Source organism: Manis javanica, chromosome 1, assembly GCF_040802235.1.
Source record: "Manis javanica isolate MJ-LG chromosome 1, MJ_LKY, whole genome shotgun sequence".
Taxonomy (NCBI): domain Eukaryota; kingdom Metazoa; phylum Chordata; class Mammalia; order Pholidota; family Manidae; genus Manis; species Manis javanica.
The window spans coordinates 36,394,198-36,410,562 of NC_133156.1; the positions used below are offsets into that span (position 1 = coordinate 36,394,198).

At 43.6% G+C, this 16,365-nt stretch overlaps 1 protein-coding gene across 1 annotated transcript in view; it reads left to right on the forward strand.

Moving 5' to 3' along the window:
• LARP1 (La ribonucleoprotein 1, translational regulator) overlaps positions 1–16,365 on the forward strand; it is a 58,468-nt gene that overhangs the window by 28,166 nt on the left and 13,937 nt on the right. Inside the window, exons 2-10 of the mRNA XM_037025134.2 lie at positions 7,653–7,714; positions 7,976–8,041; positions 8,958–9,129; positions 9,923–10,051; positions 10,129–10,335; positions 10,435–10,597; positions 11,485–11,629; positions 14,836–15,010; positions 15,128–15,297. Coding sequence (XP_036881029.1) covers positions 7,653–7,714; positions 7,976–8,041; positions 8,958–9,129; positions 9,923–10,051; positions 10,129–10,335; positions 10,435–10,597; positions 11,485–11,629; positions 14,836–15,010; positions 15,128–15,297 — 1,289 coding nt within the window. The remainder of the gene's footprint in view (positions 1–7,652; positions 7,715–7,975; positions 8,042–8,957; positions 9,130–9,922; positions 10,052–10,128; positions 10,336–10,434; positions 10,598–11,484; positions 11,630–14,835; positions 15,011–15,127; positions 15,298–16,365) is intronic.

Genomic DNA, 16,365 nt, shown 5'->3' on the forward strand with positions numbered 1-16,365 from the left:
TTTGCTGGTAGTATGCTGGAGTGCTGCTGCGAGCTGGAGGATGGGTCCCTGAGAAGCGTTTATAGCCATAGCTCAGGTGTAATCCAGGGAGATGATCCAGGCAGCCTGATCACGGAACTGGGTGGTATTAGGCTTCTCTGGGCCAACCCAGGATTAGCAAGAAAAGTGGTGTGAAGTATCTCTCAGGGCCTACAGTCTCCATCCTCTTGGGACTGAGAGATTTTCTGGTTCTCCACTGTCAGTCACTGGGGGTCGGGGGTGTTGTGGTCTGGATTCCAGAGCTCCACCTCTCAGGTCTTGAGAAGAGCAGTGGCTCTGGTTGGGAGCGCAAGCCAAGAATGTTGTGGCCTCACAGTTAGGAGGACAAGGCAGGGACTCTCTCTACTCATTAAGGGAACACGGGTCTGGTCAGGGAGAATATTCCTTTTGAGACCAGCTGGACAAATTTCTCTGCTCAGGGACTGGGAGCAACTCACCCTGGCATGGTTGGCCAACAGTGGAGGTACAGTGATGGGAGAAGTGGGTGAGCAAAACCCCAGGATGTATTTTTTCCTGCAGGTTTCCAGGGGAGGAAGGGTTCAGAAGCCCTTGTTCTTCAGAACTGTTTTGGGAAAACAAGTCATAGGTATAGAAAGGACCAGACCTACTTACTAGAGCCACTTACTTTTAAAAAAGTTTTCTTTCTAAGAAGCCCATGTCTGTCTTTGTTTAAACTACTGGAGAATTCCAAACAGAAATCACTGTAAACATACTACTTAACCTGTGATAATAATTACATATGTCCTCCCAGAGTTCTTACTGTATGTATATGCATATATGCATTTTTTTCTTTTACAAAAATAGGGTAACTTTTCTCATTTATTGTGTTTCTCTTTTCACATCAGTAGAGATCATTATCTTTTAATGACTACTCTAAAAATTGTTAAACTTTAATTTACTTAGCCAGTTCCCTAATATTGGACTTGTAGGTTGTTTTCAATGTTTTTGAAGTTAAAAGCAGCACTTCCACTGTTACTGAACATCTTTCTACAACTTTTAAATCCATGTCTAATTTGTATTATTGGGACAAATTCCTAAAGGTAGAATCATTGCATCAAATGGGGTCTCATCCTTTGGAAACTTGGAAGGCAGACAGATCTTTCATGAGTGGCTAACCCTCCTGGTGACCACAGTTCACTGAGGACAGAGGTAGCCGTGGTGTGGGGGGCGGTTAGAAGAAGTTCCTGGACTCATTGATTGCCCACTAAGGATTTTTATCTCACCTCCCCTGTGATCGCTAGCCCAGGTCAGCTCACACACAGACTTCTAGTGTGTTAGAGCCAGGGAGGGTCTTTCAACCCCTCCTTTATGGAACCTGCTATATACTGTGGCATGGCTCAGTCTACCAGGGACTTTACCTTTCCAGGCCTCAGTCACTTTTTTAAGAGGGTGTAGAGCCGTGCAAGCCTTCCCACCTCAGAGGTGAGTTCCTGGGGTTTTGGTTGCTGGTTGTTACCACTTTCTTTTTTTTTTTTTAATTTTTTATTAAGGCATGATTGATATACACTCTTATGAAGGTTTCACATGAAAAAACTGTGTGGTTACTACATTTACCCATATTATCAAGTCCCCACCCATACCCCAATGCATTCACTGTCCATCAGTGCAGCAAGTTGCCAGAGATCCACTATGTCCCTTCTCTGTGATATACTGTTCTCCCCGTGATCTCCCACACCATGTGTACTAAACATAATACCCCTCAAACCCTTCTCCCTCCCTCCCAACCCCTCCACTTTGGTAACCACTAGTCCCTTCTTGGAGTCTCCAAGTCTGCTGCCATTTTGTTCCTTCAGTTTTACTTCATTGTTATACTCCACAAATGAGGGAAATCATTTGGCATTTGTCTTTCTCCACCTGGCTTATTTAACTGAGCATAATGTCCTCCAGCTCCATCCATGTTGTTGCAAATAGGATTTGTTTCTTTCTTATGGCTGAATAGTATTCCATTGTGTATATGTACCACCTCTTTATCCATTCATCTACTGATGGACACTTAGGTTGCTTCCATATCTTGGCTATTGTAAAAAGTGCTGCAATGAACATAGGGGTGCATATGTCTTTTTTAATCTGAGAAGTTTTATTCTTTGGGTATATTCCAAGAAGTGGGATTCCGGGGTCACAAATGGTATTTCTATTATTAGTTTTTTGAGGAACCTCCATATTGCTTTCCACAATGGTTGAACTAGCTTACATTCCCACCAGGAGTGTAGGAGGGTTCGCCTTTCTCCGCATCCTCACCAACATTTGTTGTTCTTAGTCTCTTCAATGCTGGCCATCCTTGCTGGTGTGAGGTGATATCTCATTGTGGTTTTAATTTGCATTTGCCTGATGATTAGTGCTGTGGAGCACTTTTCATGTGTCTGTTGGCCATCTGAATTTCTTCTTTGGAGAACTGTCTCTTCATATCCTCCACCATTTGTTAATTGGGTTATTTGCTTTTTGGGTATTGAGAGTGTAAGTTCTTTATATATTTTGGATGTTAACCCCTTGTCGGATATGTCATTTACAAATGTATTCTCCCATACTGTAGGATGCCTTTTTGTTTTGTTGATGATATCCTTTGCCATACAAAAACTTTTTAGTTTGATGTAGTCCCATGAGTTCATTTTTGCTTTTGTTTCCCTTTCTCGAGGAAATGGGTTCAGGAAGAAGTTGCTCATGCTTATATTCAGGAGATGTTTGCCTATGTTGTCTTCTAAGAGTTTTATGGTTTCATCAATTCAAGTCTTTTATCCATTTCGAGTTCACTTTTGTTTATGGGGTTAAACAGTAATCCAGTTTCATTCTCTTGCATGTAGCTGTCCAGTTTTGCCAACACCAGCTGTTGAAGAGGCTGTTATTTCCCCATTGTATGTCCATGGCTCCTTTATCATATATTAATTGACCATATATGGTTGGGTTTATATCAGGGCTCTCTAGTCTGTTCCATTGGTCTATGGTTCTGTTCTTGTGCCAGTACCAAACTGTCTTTGTAGTGTGGCTTTGTAGTAGAGTTTGAAGTTGGGGAGCATAATTCCCCCTGCTTTATTCTTCCTTCTCAGGATTGTTTTAGCTATTCGGAGTCTTTTGTGGGTCCATATGAATTTTAGAACGATTTTCTCTAGTTCATTGAAGAATGCTGTTGGTATTTTGATGGGAATTGTGTTGAATCTGTAGATTGCTTTAGTCAGGATGACCATTTTGACAATATTAATTCTTCCTATCCATGAGCATGGGATGTATTTCCATTTATTGGTATCTTCTTTAATTTCTCTCATGAGTGTCTTGTAGTTTTCAGAGTACAGGTCTTTCACTTCCTTGGTTAGGTTTATTCCTAGGTATTTTATTCTTTTTGATGCAATTGTGAATGGAATTGTTTTCCTGATTTCTCTCTCTGCTAGTTCATTGTTAGTGTACAGGAATGCCACAGATTTCTTTGTATTAATTTTGTACCCTGCAGCCTTGCTGAATTCAGATATTAGATCTAATAGTTTTGGAGTGGATTCTTTAGGGTTTTTTATGTACAATATCATGTCATCTGCAAACAGGGACAGTTTAACTTCTTCCTTACCAATCTGGATGCCTTTTATTTCTTTGTGTTGTCTGATTGCCGTGGCTAGGACCTCCAGTACTATGTTGAATAGAGGTGGGGAGAGTGGGCATCCTTATCCTTGTCTTGCTCCCGATCTTAAAGGAAAAGCTTTCAGCTTCTCGCTGTTAAGTATAATGTTGGCTGTGGGTTTGTCATATATGGCCTTTATTATGTTGAGGTACTTGCCCTCTATACCCATTTTGTTGAGAGTTTTTATCATGAATGGATGTTGAATTTTGTCAGATGCTTTTTCAGCATCTGTGGAGATGATTATGTGGTTTTTGTCCTTTTTGTTGATGTGGTGGACGATGTTGATGGATTTTCAAATTTTATACCATCCTTGCATCCCTGGCATAAATCCAACTTGATAATAATGGATGATCTTTTTGGTGTATTTTTGAATTTGGTTTGCTGATATTCTGTTGAGTATTTTTGCAGCTATGTTCATCAGGGATATTGGTCTGTAATTTTCTTTTTTTGTGGTGTCTTTGCCCGGTTTTGGTATTATAGTGATGCTGGCCTCATAGAATGAGTTTGGAAGTATTTCCTCCTCTTCTACTTTTTGGAAAACTTTAAGGAGAATGGGTATTAGGTCTTCACTAAATGTTTGATAAAATTCAGCGGTGAAGCCATCTGGCCCAGGGGTTTTGTTCTTACGTAGGTTTTTGATTTACCAGTTCAGTTTCGTTGCTGGTAATTGGTCTGTTCAGATTTTCTGTTTCTTCCTGGGTCAGCCTTGGAAGGTTGTATCTCTCTAGAAAGTTGTCCATTTCTTCTAGGTTATCCAGTTTGTTAGCGTATAATTTTTCATAGTATTCTCTAATAATTCTTTGCATTTCTGTGGTGTCCATAGTGATTTTTCATTTCTCATTTCTGATTTTGTTTGTGTAGACTCAATTTTTTTCCTGATAAGTCTGGCTAGGGGTCTATCTATTTTTATTTTCTCGAACCAGCTCTTGCTTTCATTGATTCTTTCTATTGTTTTATTCTTCTCAATTTTATTTATTTCTGCTCTAATCTTTATTATGTCCCTCCTTCTACTGACTTTGGGCCTCATTTGTTCTTTTTCTAGTTTCATTAATTGTGAATTTAGACTGCTTATATGGGGTTGTTCTTCTTTCTTGAGGTAGGCCTGTATTGAAAATACTTTACTCTTAGCACAGCCTTGGCTGTGTTCCACAAATTTTGCGGTGTTGAATTATTGTTGTCATTTGTCTCCATATATTGCTTGATCTCTGTTTTTATTTGGTCATTGATCCATTGGTTATTTAGGAGCATGTTGTGAAGCCTCCATGTGTTTGTGGGATTTTTCATTTTCTTGGCGTGATTTATTTCTAGTTTCATAGCTTTGTGATCTGAGAAACTGGTTGGTACAATTTCAATATTTTTGAATTTACTGAAGCTCTTTTTGTGGCTTAGTATATGATCTATTCTTGAAAATGTTCCATTTGAGAAGATGTTCCACATGAGAAGAATGTATATTCTGTTGCTTTTGGGTGTAGAGTTCTGTAGATGTCTGTTAGGTCCATCTGTTCTGTTGTGTTGTTCAATGCCTCTGTCTCCTTGTTTATCTTCTGTCTGGTTGATCTGTCCTTCAGAGTGAGTGGAGTGTTGAAGTCTCCTAGAATGGATGCATTGCATTCTATTTCCCCTTTTAATTCTGTTAGTATTTGTTTCACATATGTGGGTGCTCCTGTGTTGGGAGCATAGATATTTATAATGGTTATATCTTCTTGCTGGATTAACCCCTTTATCATTATGTAATGTCCTTCTTTGTGTCTTATTACTTTCTGTGTTTTGAAGTCTATTTGTCTGATACAAGTATTGCAACTCCTTTTTTTTTCTGTTAGTTGCATGAAATATCTTTTTCCATCCCATCCCTTCACTTTTAGTCTGTATATATCTTTGGGTTTAAAGTGAGTCCAGCATGCCTATGGGTCTTGTTTTTATATCTATTCGGTGACTCTATATGTCTTTTGATTGGTGCATTCAGTCCATTTACATTTAGGGTGATTATCAGTAGGTATGTATTTATCGCCATTGCAGGCTTTAGATTCGTGGTTACCAAAGGTTCAAGGTTAATTTCTTTACTATGTAAGAGTCTAACAATTCACATAATATGCTGTTACAAACACAATCTAAAGGTTCTTTTCTTTTTCTCCTCCTTTTTCTTCCTCCTTCATTCTTTATATATTAGGTATCATATTCTGTATTCTTTGTCTATCCCTTGATTAACTTTGGGGGTAGTTAATTTAATTTTTCATTTGCTTAGTAATTAGCTGTTCTACTTTCTTTACTGTGGTTTTATTTCCTCTGGTGACAGCTATTAAACCTTAGGAACACTTCCATCTATAGCATTCCCTCCAAAATAGACTGTAGAGATGGTTTGTGGGAGGTAAATTCTCTCAGGTTTTGCTTATCTTGAAATTGTTTAATCCCTCCTTCAAATTTAAATGATAATCTTGCTGGATAAAGTATTCTTGGTTCCAGGCCCTTCTGTTTCATGGCATTAAATACATCATGCCACTCCCTTCTGGCCTGTAAGGTTTCTGCTGAAAAGTCTGATGTTAACCTGATGGGCTTTCCTTTTGTATGTGATTTTATTTCTTTCTCTAGCTGCTTTTAATAGTCTGTCCTTATCCTTGATCTTTGCCAATTTTATTACTATATGTCTTGGTGTTGGCCTCCTTGGGTCTCTTGTGTAGGGAGATCTGTGCAGGTCCATGGCCTGAGAGACTACCTCCTTCCCCAGACTTGGGAAGTTTTCAGCAACTACCTCCTCAAAGACACTTCTATCCCTTTCTCTTGCTCTTCTTCTGGTATCCCTATGATGCGAATATTGTTTTGTTTGGATTGGTCACACAGGTCTCTCAATATTCTTTCATTCTTAGAGATCCTTTTTTCTCTCTGTGCCTTAGCTTCTTTGTATTCCTCTTCTCTAGTTTCTATTTCATTTATCGTCCCCTCCACTGTATCCAACCTGCTTTTAAAACCCTCCATCGTGCTCTTCAGTGATTGGATCTCCAACCTGAATTCATTCCTGAGTTGGATATCTTTCCGTACCTCCATTAGCATGTTGATGACTTTTATTTTGAACTCCCTTCCAGGAAGATTCGTAAGGTCCATGTCATTTAAATCTTTCTCCGGAGTTATATTAATTTTACTCTGGACAAGGTCCCTTTGGTGTTTCATGTTTGTATATGGCGCCCTCTAGTGTCCAGAAGCTCTACTCTGGAGCTGCTCAGCCCCTGAAGCAATGTCGGGGGTCACAGGGGAGCGGTATTGGTGCCTCAGGGTAGGAAAGAGCTGTTTCCCGTTTTCTGGCTGCTATGCCTGTCTCCACTGCTGAACCAATGGGCTGAGCACACAGACATAAGCTTTTGTCCCAGAGCAGCTGGATATGGATCCCTGCTTTACACAAGTGGCCGGAATCCCAGTCTCCCCAGGAACTCTGCCTGTATTAACTTTCCAACCCAGTAGTCATGCGAGTCTCATGAAAGCACCATCAAATGTAGGTTTGTGCTCCCAGCGCAGATCTCCAGAGCTAGGTTTTCAGCAGTCCCAGGCCTTCCACTCCCTTCCTGCTCCGTTTCTCTTTCTCCCTTTGGTGAGCTGGGGTGGGGGAAGGGCTTGGGTCCTGCCTGGCCACAGCTTTGGTACGTTACCCTGTTCCGTGAGGTCTGCTCTATTCTCCAGGTGTACGCAGTCTGGCGCCGTCTTCTTTCCTGTTGCGCTCTCAGGATTAGTGTGCCAACTATATTTTCTAATTGTATCCAGTTTTAGGAGGAAGCCTCTGTCTCTCCTCTCATGCTGCCATCTTTAATCCATCTCTGGTTGTTACCACTTTCTATAATTTCTTTAGAAAGACAGGTAAAATTGTTACTGGTGTTTGAGCATGTCCTTCCCCTGCTCACCATTGCATTCCTCCTTTAGTAGCCTACAGAATGTTTTGTGGAATGGAGCTGGTGATGAGGGTGAGGAGCTGGCAGTGACCCCCTCCTAAGGGCTCTGCATGACTATCTTTCTCTTCTTATCCCCTCAGAACATTCTGTTCCAGCCAAGGTGGTGAGGGCAGCAGTTCCTAAACAGCGCAAAGGCAGCAAGGTAAGAAGTTGGAGTGCGCAACCAGAGGGGACTTTCTGGAGGTGATAGCTTCTCTCCTGTTCTAGTGAGTACTTCTGAGTTGCCAGGTAGTTCTGGATTCTCTCTGAATAGCGAGGGAGCCCCTTCTGGGCCTCCAGTGTAGATGGTCCTAGTGGACAGAAGGGTTTTTACCTCTGATAGCTCAGTGGAGCTGAATTTGGATGAGGGACTGAATGGCAGAGGCAAGGTCACTGCAGGGCCCTCATGGAATGTGCGTTGCAGGTTGGTGACTTTGGAGATGCAATCAACTGGCCCACACCTGGAGAGATAGCCCACAAGAGTGCACAGGTGAGTCTGTGGGGAGTGACGGGTAGGTTTCAGTGCTATCTGCATATACACATACGGCTTCTCAGCCTTTCACAGCCTCAATCTTACCTTTCTCAATTTTTTAAGGGGAGTAGTTGGTATAATATAGGCAACATTGAAATTGCTAAGAATAATTATCATTTGCACCCATGCTCTGTCAGGGGCTGCCAAGTGCTATCTGTTTAACATTTCATGTAACCTTCATGGTTACTCCAGGATAGGTCCTTTGATAATTCCTGTTTTACAGGTAAGGCCACTGGAGCTGGGAGAGGTTAATAGCTAGCCCTTGATGACCAAGTGGGGATTGGGTCAAGTGTGTTATATCATACCAGAGCCTGTGTTCTCCATCACTACCCTTGGGTTGCGAGTGAAGCAGGAGAAAGTGGTCAGTAGGCCAGGTACCCACCTCCAGACCACGTCTTAGGGAAGCTTCTGTAGTTCTCCTTCGTTCCCGTGGAGAAGGAACTCCTAATCCTCACCTTCCCATGCTTTTGTTCTGTGGCCATTGGCTTTCAGTTCACAGACGAGGTCTGTGTGGACAGCTAGGGGCCAGCACCTCTCCATCCCCGCGACTGCCTGGATGATGGAGTCCTGGTGCAGGGAATAACCATTTGGCCCCTGTAGGCCTAGCCACTCTATTCTGGTGGTTGTCTCTGTCACTTAGAGATTCTAGGAAGCTGGAAAGACAGGTTATCTCCCTCCTTCTCACTGACTGACCACACTTTCCAGTGAAAGCTTCTCACACATGAACACAGGACCTTAGGATTCATCCAGTCCAGCCTGCTGCTGCATGCTTCAGCTCCTTTTGCCCTTTCTGCTGACAGGGAGCTTCCTTCCAGCCCATCCCAAGAGGATCTTAGACTCACCTCATCTCCTGTTACTTTACTTCCCACTGCAGCCACTGTCCCACAAACCTCAGCCTGCCCGCAAGCTGCCACCCAAAAAGGACATGAAGGAACAGGAGAAAGAGGGGAGTGACAGTAAGGAGAGCCTGAAAACCAAGTCGGATGAATCAGGGGAGGAGAAGAATGGGGACGAGGATTGTCAGCGAGCGGGGCAGAAGAAGAAAGGTGAGTGACCCGGAGCACCACTGGGGAGAAGGTGGCAGGGCGGAAGTGTGAGCTGTCAGAATGCGGCGGCTGCTGGAGGGGTGTCAGGCTGACTGGCAGTGCCCAGAACAGGTGAGGTCCCTTAGAGTATTCTGTCTTGCTGTTCTGCGGGCCCAGATAAGATTTCATTAAGAGTTCCTATCACTCTGACTGAAGTGGTGAGAGCACAAGTTTGGCAGCTGTAGTAGAGCCAAAGTACCAGCGGTCTAAACCAGACAGAGTTTGTTGCTCTCAGCTGACAGCTTGGTGCAGGTAGGCCAGGTCTAGAATGGCAGCCTTCACTCCTTTTGTCTCGCTGTGGTGTGTTGGCTCTTCTTATCCAAGGTGACTCACTCTTTCCAGCCAGTGGGATGGGAAAAAGGGGAGAGTGGCTCCCTTCCTTTTAGGGGACTCAGCCTGGAATTGACTCCTTTCACTTAGCCCTTGCAGGCAGAATATTGGCATGTGTCTAAGGGGAACCTGGAAGTGCGGTCTTGATTCTGGACAGCCATGTGTCTGGCTCCAGAAGGGGGTTCTCTGACCATGGAGCAATCAGTATTGGAGTCGGCAGGAGTGTCCATCACACTGAGGCCCGTGGCCTCCTTGTTTTAGAGAGAAAAATGAAGTCCCAGCATGGGAAAGGAATTTGCCCAAGGCCACTGGATGGTGAATGAGGCCTGAAGCTCCAGGCGCAGGGGAAGGAGGGCTGGGGGCAGGAATGGCTGGGAGGGACCTTTCCTTTAAGGCTTTCTCATGTGCCCATGCTGCCCTCCAGGGAACAAACACAAATGGGTTCCGCTACAAATTGACATGAAGCCTGAAGTGCCCAGAGAGAAGCTGGTCTCGCGCCCTGCTCGCCCACCAGAGCCACGACACACACCTGCCAGCCGTGGAGAGATCAAAGGTATGAACTGCCCACTGCGGAGGACCTGGGTATGGGGGTCTCCATCGGGCCTGACCCAGTGTCCCCTCTCCTCACAGGATCTGAGCTTGCCACCTACATGCCCGTGCCCATGGCTCCCACCACCCAGGCCTGGCAACCAGAGACCAAATCAGAGCCCACCTGGCATGACCAGGATGAGACATCAAGTGTGAAGAGTGATGGGGCTGGTGGGGCACGGGCTTCCTTCCGTGGACGTGGACGGGGGCGTGGTCGCGGCCGGGGTCGCGGCCGGGGTGGCACTCGAAGTACGTGAGGACCCTTTGGGCTCCGGGATGTACAAGGGAGTGTGGTGGGAGCGATGGGCAGGGATCTCCTCTCCCTTATGGCACCTGTTTCCCCCATAGCCCATTTTGACTACCAATTTGGCTACCGGAAGTTTGATGGTACAGAGGGGCCTCGTACCCCCAAGTATATGAACAACATCACCTACTACTTTGACAATGTCAGCAGCACTGAGCTCTACAGTGTGGACCAGGAGCTTCTGAAAGACTACATCAAGCGCCAGATGTGAGTGGAGAGGGGAAATGGGGTGGAGCTGCCAGGGGACGGCAGCTGGGCAGAGTAGGACTGGACAGGCCCTTCTGGTACTAGCAACAGCTGCTACCCCTCAGTGAAGCTGAGAAAGATAACTTCCTTATCTTTTAAGCTAATTTTTTATAAAATTATTTGTTACAGAGGTCATAACCTGTTACAGAGGTATTTACCTGAAGAAAATTAGAAATTACTAGAAAAAGGAGAGAAAATGTCTAGATGCCAGCTCCTTCTCTGCTTCTGTTTGTAATGACAGCACTGTCAGAATGCTACAAACACAGAGTCCTCACCATTGGCGAGGCTCAGTGCTACATGCTTTACAGGCGTTCTCTTTTTTTATTTTCTTTATTTAATTAAGCACTTGTCTACTTAATTCCTATGAGCTGGGTCTTTTCCCCATTTTATAGAGGAGCAAACCAGCCCAGTAACTTGCCTAGAGTCTCATAGCTAATAAGCAACAAGGTACAGATTTGAATCCATTTCTGTCTGATTGCAAAACCTTAGCTCCAAACTACTCCAGTACGGTGTCTTCTCAGCCCAGTGGGGGAGCCGTACAAGGAAATGGATCATTCCAGCTATGTGGTGTTTTGAGGAGCAGAAGGGAAAATGACCAACAACATTGGAACTGGGTTTTAAAGAAGGATGTTGAGTTTGCCAGGCATACAGAGAGGCCAAAGGGCAGAGGGAATGGTTTGGCCCAAGGTTAAGTAGCCATGAAAGGATAATATCTCTTTGCAGCCCTAAATACAGTATGTTTAATAGGTTCAGGGTAGGTCAGAGGTGTGTGAGGCCCCTGGGGTGTACAGAACAAGGAAGACATACTCATGATTGATGCAGTAGTCATGGCTGTCCTCTCCACCTAGTGAATACTACTTCAGCGTGGACAACTTAGAGCGAGACTTCTTCCTGCGACGGAAAATGGATGCTGACGGTTTCCTTCCCATCACTCTTATTGCTTCCTTCCACCGAGTGCAGGCCCTCACCACTGACATTTCACTCATTTTTGTGGTACGTCTCCCTCCCCGGGGCTGGGCTGCAGGGGAAAGAAAAGTCCTTACTTCTGGAGCTCTGCAGAAAACTCCCAGAGTCCCATCTGATTACTTCTGCTGAAGTTCCAAGGCTTGTCCAGCCTCATTTCCTCCCTCCCTTCCTCTTCTCTCTCCCTTTTAATATGGAAAATTTCAGGCATTTGTAGTAGTAGACAAAATGGAATAATGAACCCATTGCCCAGCCTCAGCAATTTTCAATCCATGCCAGTCTTACTCCATCTATCCCCTTACCTGTTTCCCTTCCCTAATTACTTTGAAGAAAACCTCAGTTAACCTGACATTTCCTCCGTGTTTTAGTTTGTGTCTCTAAGATAAAGACCTATTAAGAAACATAATCATGGTATCATTATCACATGTAAAAATATTAATAATTCCTTAATATTAGCAAAAGTTCATTCCATTGAAAATTCACCCTGCTTGTGAAAAAAATTTTTAGTAGTTTGTGAGACTCAGGATCCAAATAAGATGGGTGAATTACTTTTATTAAGTCTCCCCTCCCCCGCTCTTTGCAGTTTATTATTTGAACTCCGGGATGTCCAAGGGAGTGTGGTGGGGGCGATGGGCAGGGATCTCCTCTCCCTTATGGCACCTGTTTCCCCCATAGCCCATTTTGACTACCAATTTGGCTACAGCCCAGTGGGGGAGCCGTACAAGGAAATGGATCATTCCAGCTATGTGGTGTTTTCAGGAGCAGAAGGGAAAATGACCAACATTGGAACTGGGGTTTAAAGGAGGATGTCTTGTAGACATACAAGGCATACAAGACTATGTCTTATAGAATTTCCCACAGAGTACAGTGGCTTCATTTAACATGTTCTTCTCTCTCTAATAGGTTCTGTCTCTAAGATAAAGATCTATAAGAAACATAATCACAATGTCATTATCACATGTAAAAATATTAATAATTCCTTAATATTATCAAATGTTCATTCCATTGAAAATTTTTTTAAATTGGTGATCTAGAGGCCTGATCACATTCAGGTTTTGCTGTTTTTTTTCTCTCCTCCTGGTAAAGAATATAATGATATATTTGCCCAAGTGGCACATAGCATTTCATTTCATCTTTCTTGTGGTATAAGCTGCTACTGGTGATCACTGCCTGTTATTTCATTAGGGATTGCAAAGTGGTAATAGTCTAATTATCCAATCTGTCTTCACTTGTTAGCTGGAATACCTCATGTTAGCTGGAAATTTGCCTCATCACCTATTCAGTTACCAAGAAGTATGGTTTGTACGGAAAGGGCAGATAAATGCTTGATCTTTCCCTTTTTTGACTTGTTTTCAGAATTGAACTGACTCTTAATAACCTTCAAAGGTAACCAGTGAGGTTTTTGTTTCACTGTCTTCTAGTATCATTATAAACTTACAGATTCAAACATAATTATTTCAATCAATTGCAGTTAATATGCTGAAAAAAAATTGTCCCATCTTTGGCCAGTAGGACCCTGGTTCATCTTGTACATCTACTGCCCCAGATTTGGAATTGGCCATTTTTTTTGTAGGATCTAGGTCTTCTATTTTAGGGAAATGGTATTTATGGTATTTAGATACTGAAGTCTTGAGCTATAGGGGTGTTTATTGATACTTCATTGGATATTGTTTCTAGAATTTTTTGGTTTTTTTTTAATACATCATGAGATTAGACTGCTATTTTCTATTAAAATTGAGAACTACATAGTCTTTAGTTAACCCCAATGATCTTTTATTTGTAACTACTTCTTTCTCCCATGCCAAAAATCTTCATTCCTAATGACATCAACATGAGACATCAACATAATTACTCATTTGTTCTATCATTTATACATTATTATACACAGTTCATTACATTGTTCTTGTAATAATACCTCTACTGCTACTAAAAACAGGTCTTTTCTATTTATGTACTCAAATGACTATATTTTCAAGTTATTTGAAGTAATCTTTTGTGGTTATCTCTTTAACTTGAAGGATATTTTAATTTTTTTTTAATCATTTGAAAATTTTGCTCTCAAGTTAGAGATTGCTTCTCCCCCTCCTCCTGTGATTTCTATTTTGTTTTACATTTATATAAAATGTTTACATAGTTGTATGGTATATTCTAAAGTCAACATGATATATTCATAGAAGTCCAGTTTAAAACTCTCACCTTTTTTCTTTCTTCCCCTATAGCCAACCTTTTTTTATCCTGCCATTAAAAAAAAAATGAGCAAATGCCTCTCTATGTATTGGTATCCTTCCCTTTCATAGATAAATGGTAACATATAACACATTTCTTCACCTCTTTTATAGTTTTCACTTAAGATAGCTGGGAGCTAACTGCATAGTATGTAATGGAAAGATACTCCTCATTCCTATTTCTAGTTGCATGTCTGTCTATTCCCATTTTTGCCTCTGTGTCTTTGCTGTAGGTACTCTAAGCACGTTGGCTGGCCCGAAGGGCAGGTGCGTGCGTTGTTCAGCTGGTTGTTGCCCTACTCCCTTTCTTCAGGGGTTGTGTCTCTTGCATTCTCACCAGCCTCTTTCCCCATCCTCACCCACAGAGTATGTTGTCACATGTTAAATGTTTTCCTCTTCGATTTAAAAGATTTTTTAGAAGAAAATTCCCCTCCCCTCTCTACCCTTTACCTTTTCTCCTAGAGATAAAAACACTCAGAGCAGTTTACCTGTGAATCCTACAAATATGTATGTATTTGTATGTTTTTAACTTAAAAACTCAAAACTACCTTGTGTCAGCTCTTTCTACCTCAGTATATGTGAAGCCTTTTTTAAAATGTCTGAGTAGTGTTGCATTGAGTTGGATGTGCCGTAATTTATTTAAATTGTCTATGATGTGGCAAGTTAGGTGGTTTCCAGTTTTTTTCTATTACAGGCAATGGTGCTGTGAATCACCTTTTATCACATCTTATACATATTGTCACCTCTTTGTGCAAGTATTTCTCTGAGGCAGATTGCTGAAACTGGAATGGCAGGACCAAAGGGCATTTGCGTTTTTCATGTTAGTACCCTCCTAAGTTTGAACATCTCATTTGTCCACTAGTCCTGGAAAGTGGTGTCAGTTTTTTTAATACTTCTGCCAGCACAGCACTCATACCTGAGCTCATGGGGGCCTAGTCAGTCTTCCAGTTTCTAAGATCTCAGTCCATCCAAGTCATTCCAGTGCATCCTCTCCCTCCTCCCCCACTGCAGGCCCTAAAGGACAGCAAGGTGGTGGAGATTGTTGATGAGAAAATCCGAAGGAGAGAGGAGCCAGAGAAATGGCCTCTTCCTGGTCCTCCGATAGTTGATTATTCCCAGACTGATTTCTCCCAGCTTCTCAATTGCCCTGAGTTTGTGCCCCGCCAGCACTATCAGAAGGAGACAGGTAGGTGCCCTGCTGGCATGTGGGTGCGTCCCTGTTGCCCTGGTCCTCTGGCCAGCAGTGTTTCTTGGGTCAGGAGGAGGACTAGCAGGATGAAGGTTTCACCTTTCCACCCTCCAGAGTCGGCGCCTGGCTCTCCCCGTGCAGTCACCCCAGTGCCAACCAAAACAGAGGAGGTCAGCAACCTAAAGACCCTGCCCAAGGGGCTGTCTGCCAGCCTGCCTGACCTGGATTCTGAGAACTGGATTGAAGTGAAGAAGAGGCCTCGGCCTTCCCCGGCACGACCCAAGGTGGGTGAGGCCTGTCACTCACCCTGGGTCCTAGGGGCCGGGCTGGAGCTCTTAAAGCGGGTGTCACATAGACACAGGGCTCTGGGCTCTGAGGGACTGGTGTGGGGCTCGTGGTTACAATGTGAGCTGAGGTCCCCAGTGACTGCAGGGAAGCTGATGGGCTTGTTTCTTTGTCTGTTGTAAACAGGCAGGGGATACTGCTTAGGGCAGTATTCACAGGAAGAGACCATGCAGCCTCTGGCAGCAGTGTCCCAGGTTTTTTGATGCTTGGCTTTTCTTTTTTCCCCATCCACATCCCTGGAGCTGCATTTTAAGTGCCTTTCCTCAGAATGTGTCGTCATTGTCCCCTATGCCCCTCAGGCCCTCTGAAGAAGAAAGGGAGAGGGAGCAGATGACAGCCTGGATGTAAAGTTAGTGTGAACTAGAGCACAGATCTCCTGTCCCTGCTGGCTGGTGACCTTGGGAAGCTTGTTTCAGTTTCCTCATCTTCAAGTAAAAGGAAGGAGGGGTTAGACTCCTCTAGAAATAGTAAAGGAATAGACAGACAGTACAAATGGAGCCCACTGTTAGAGAAATGTTGTGTTTTCAAGCTAAAATTGCTGCTCCTTCTCTAGGAGCAAACTTGCTCCATCCCTCACTGCCCCGCAACCCCTCTTCAGAGTGTCCTTGGTCTGGGGCTTGTGAGGAGGCCTCAGAGATGACCTTGGACTTTGTGGAATTCTGTGTTCCCTGTTCCGTTGTACCACTGTGACCACCTCCCTCATCTCCTCCCTCCCTGCCTGTTTGTACCCCCATTTTCCCCATCTGTTCTGGCTGTGTTTCTTCAGAAAGTGTCAGGGATCAGGCCAGAGTCAGGAGAAGAAAGGTAGTAAGCGCACAAGGACCTTACAGGATCCATGCCTGCAGACTGAAGGCTTTGGGAAGGAAGGAGCCGGGGTTAGCTCCCATTCTGGAAGAGCTCCCACTCCCACCTGGCCCATCTTGGACCTTAAAAGAGAATAGGTTTGGAGTTTATATGGGACTTTGCACAGTAGGGAATTGACTTTTGGATACATGCTGTGAGGTAGA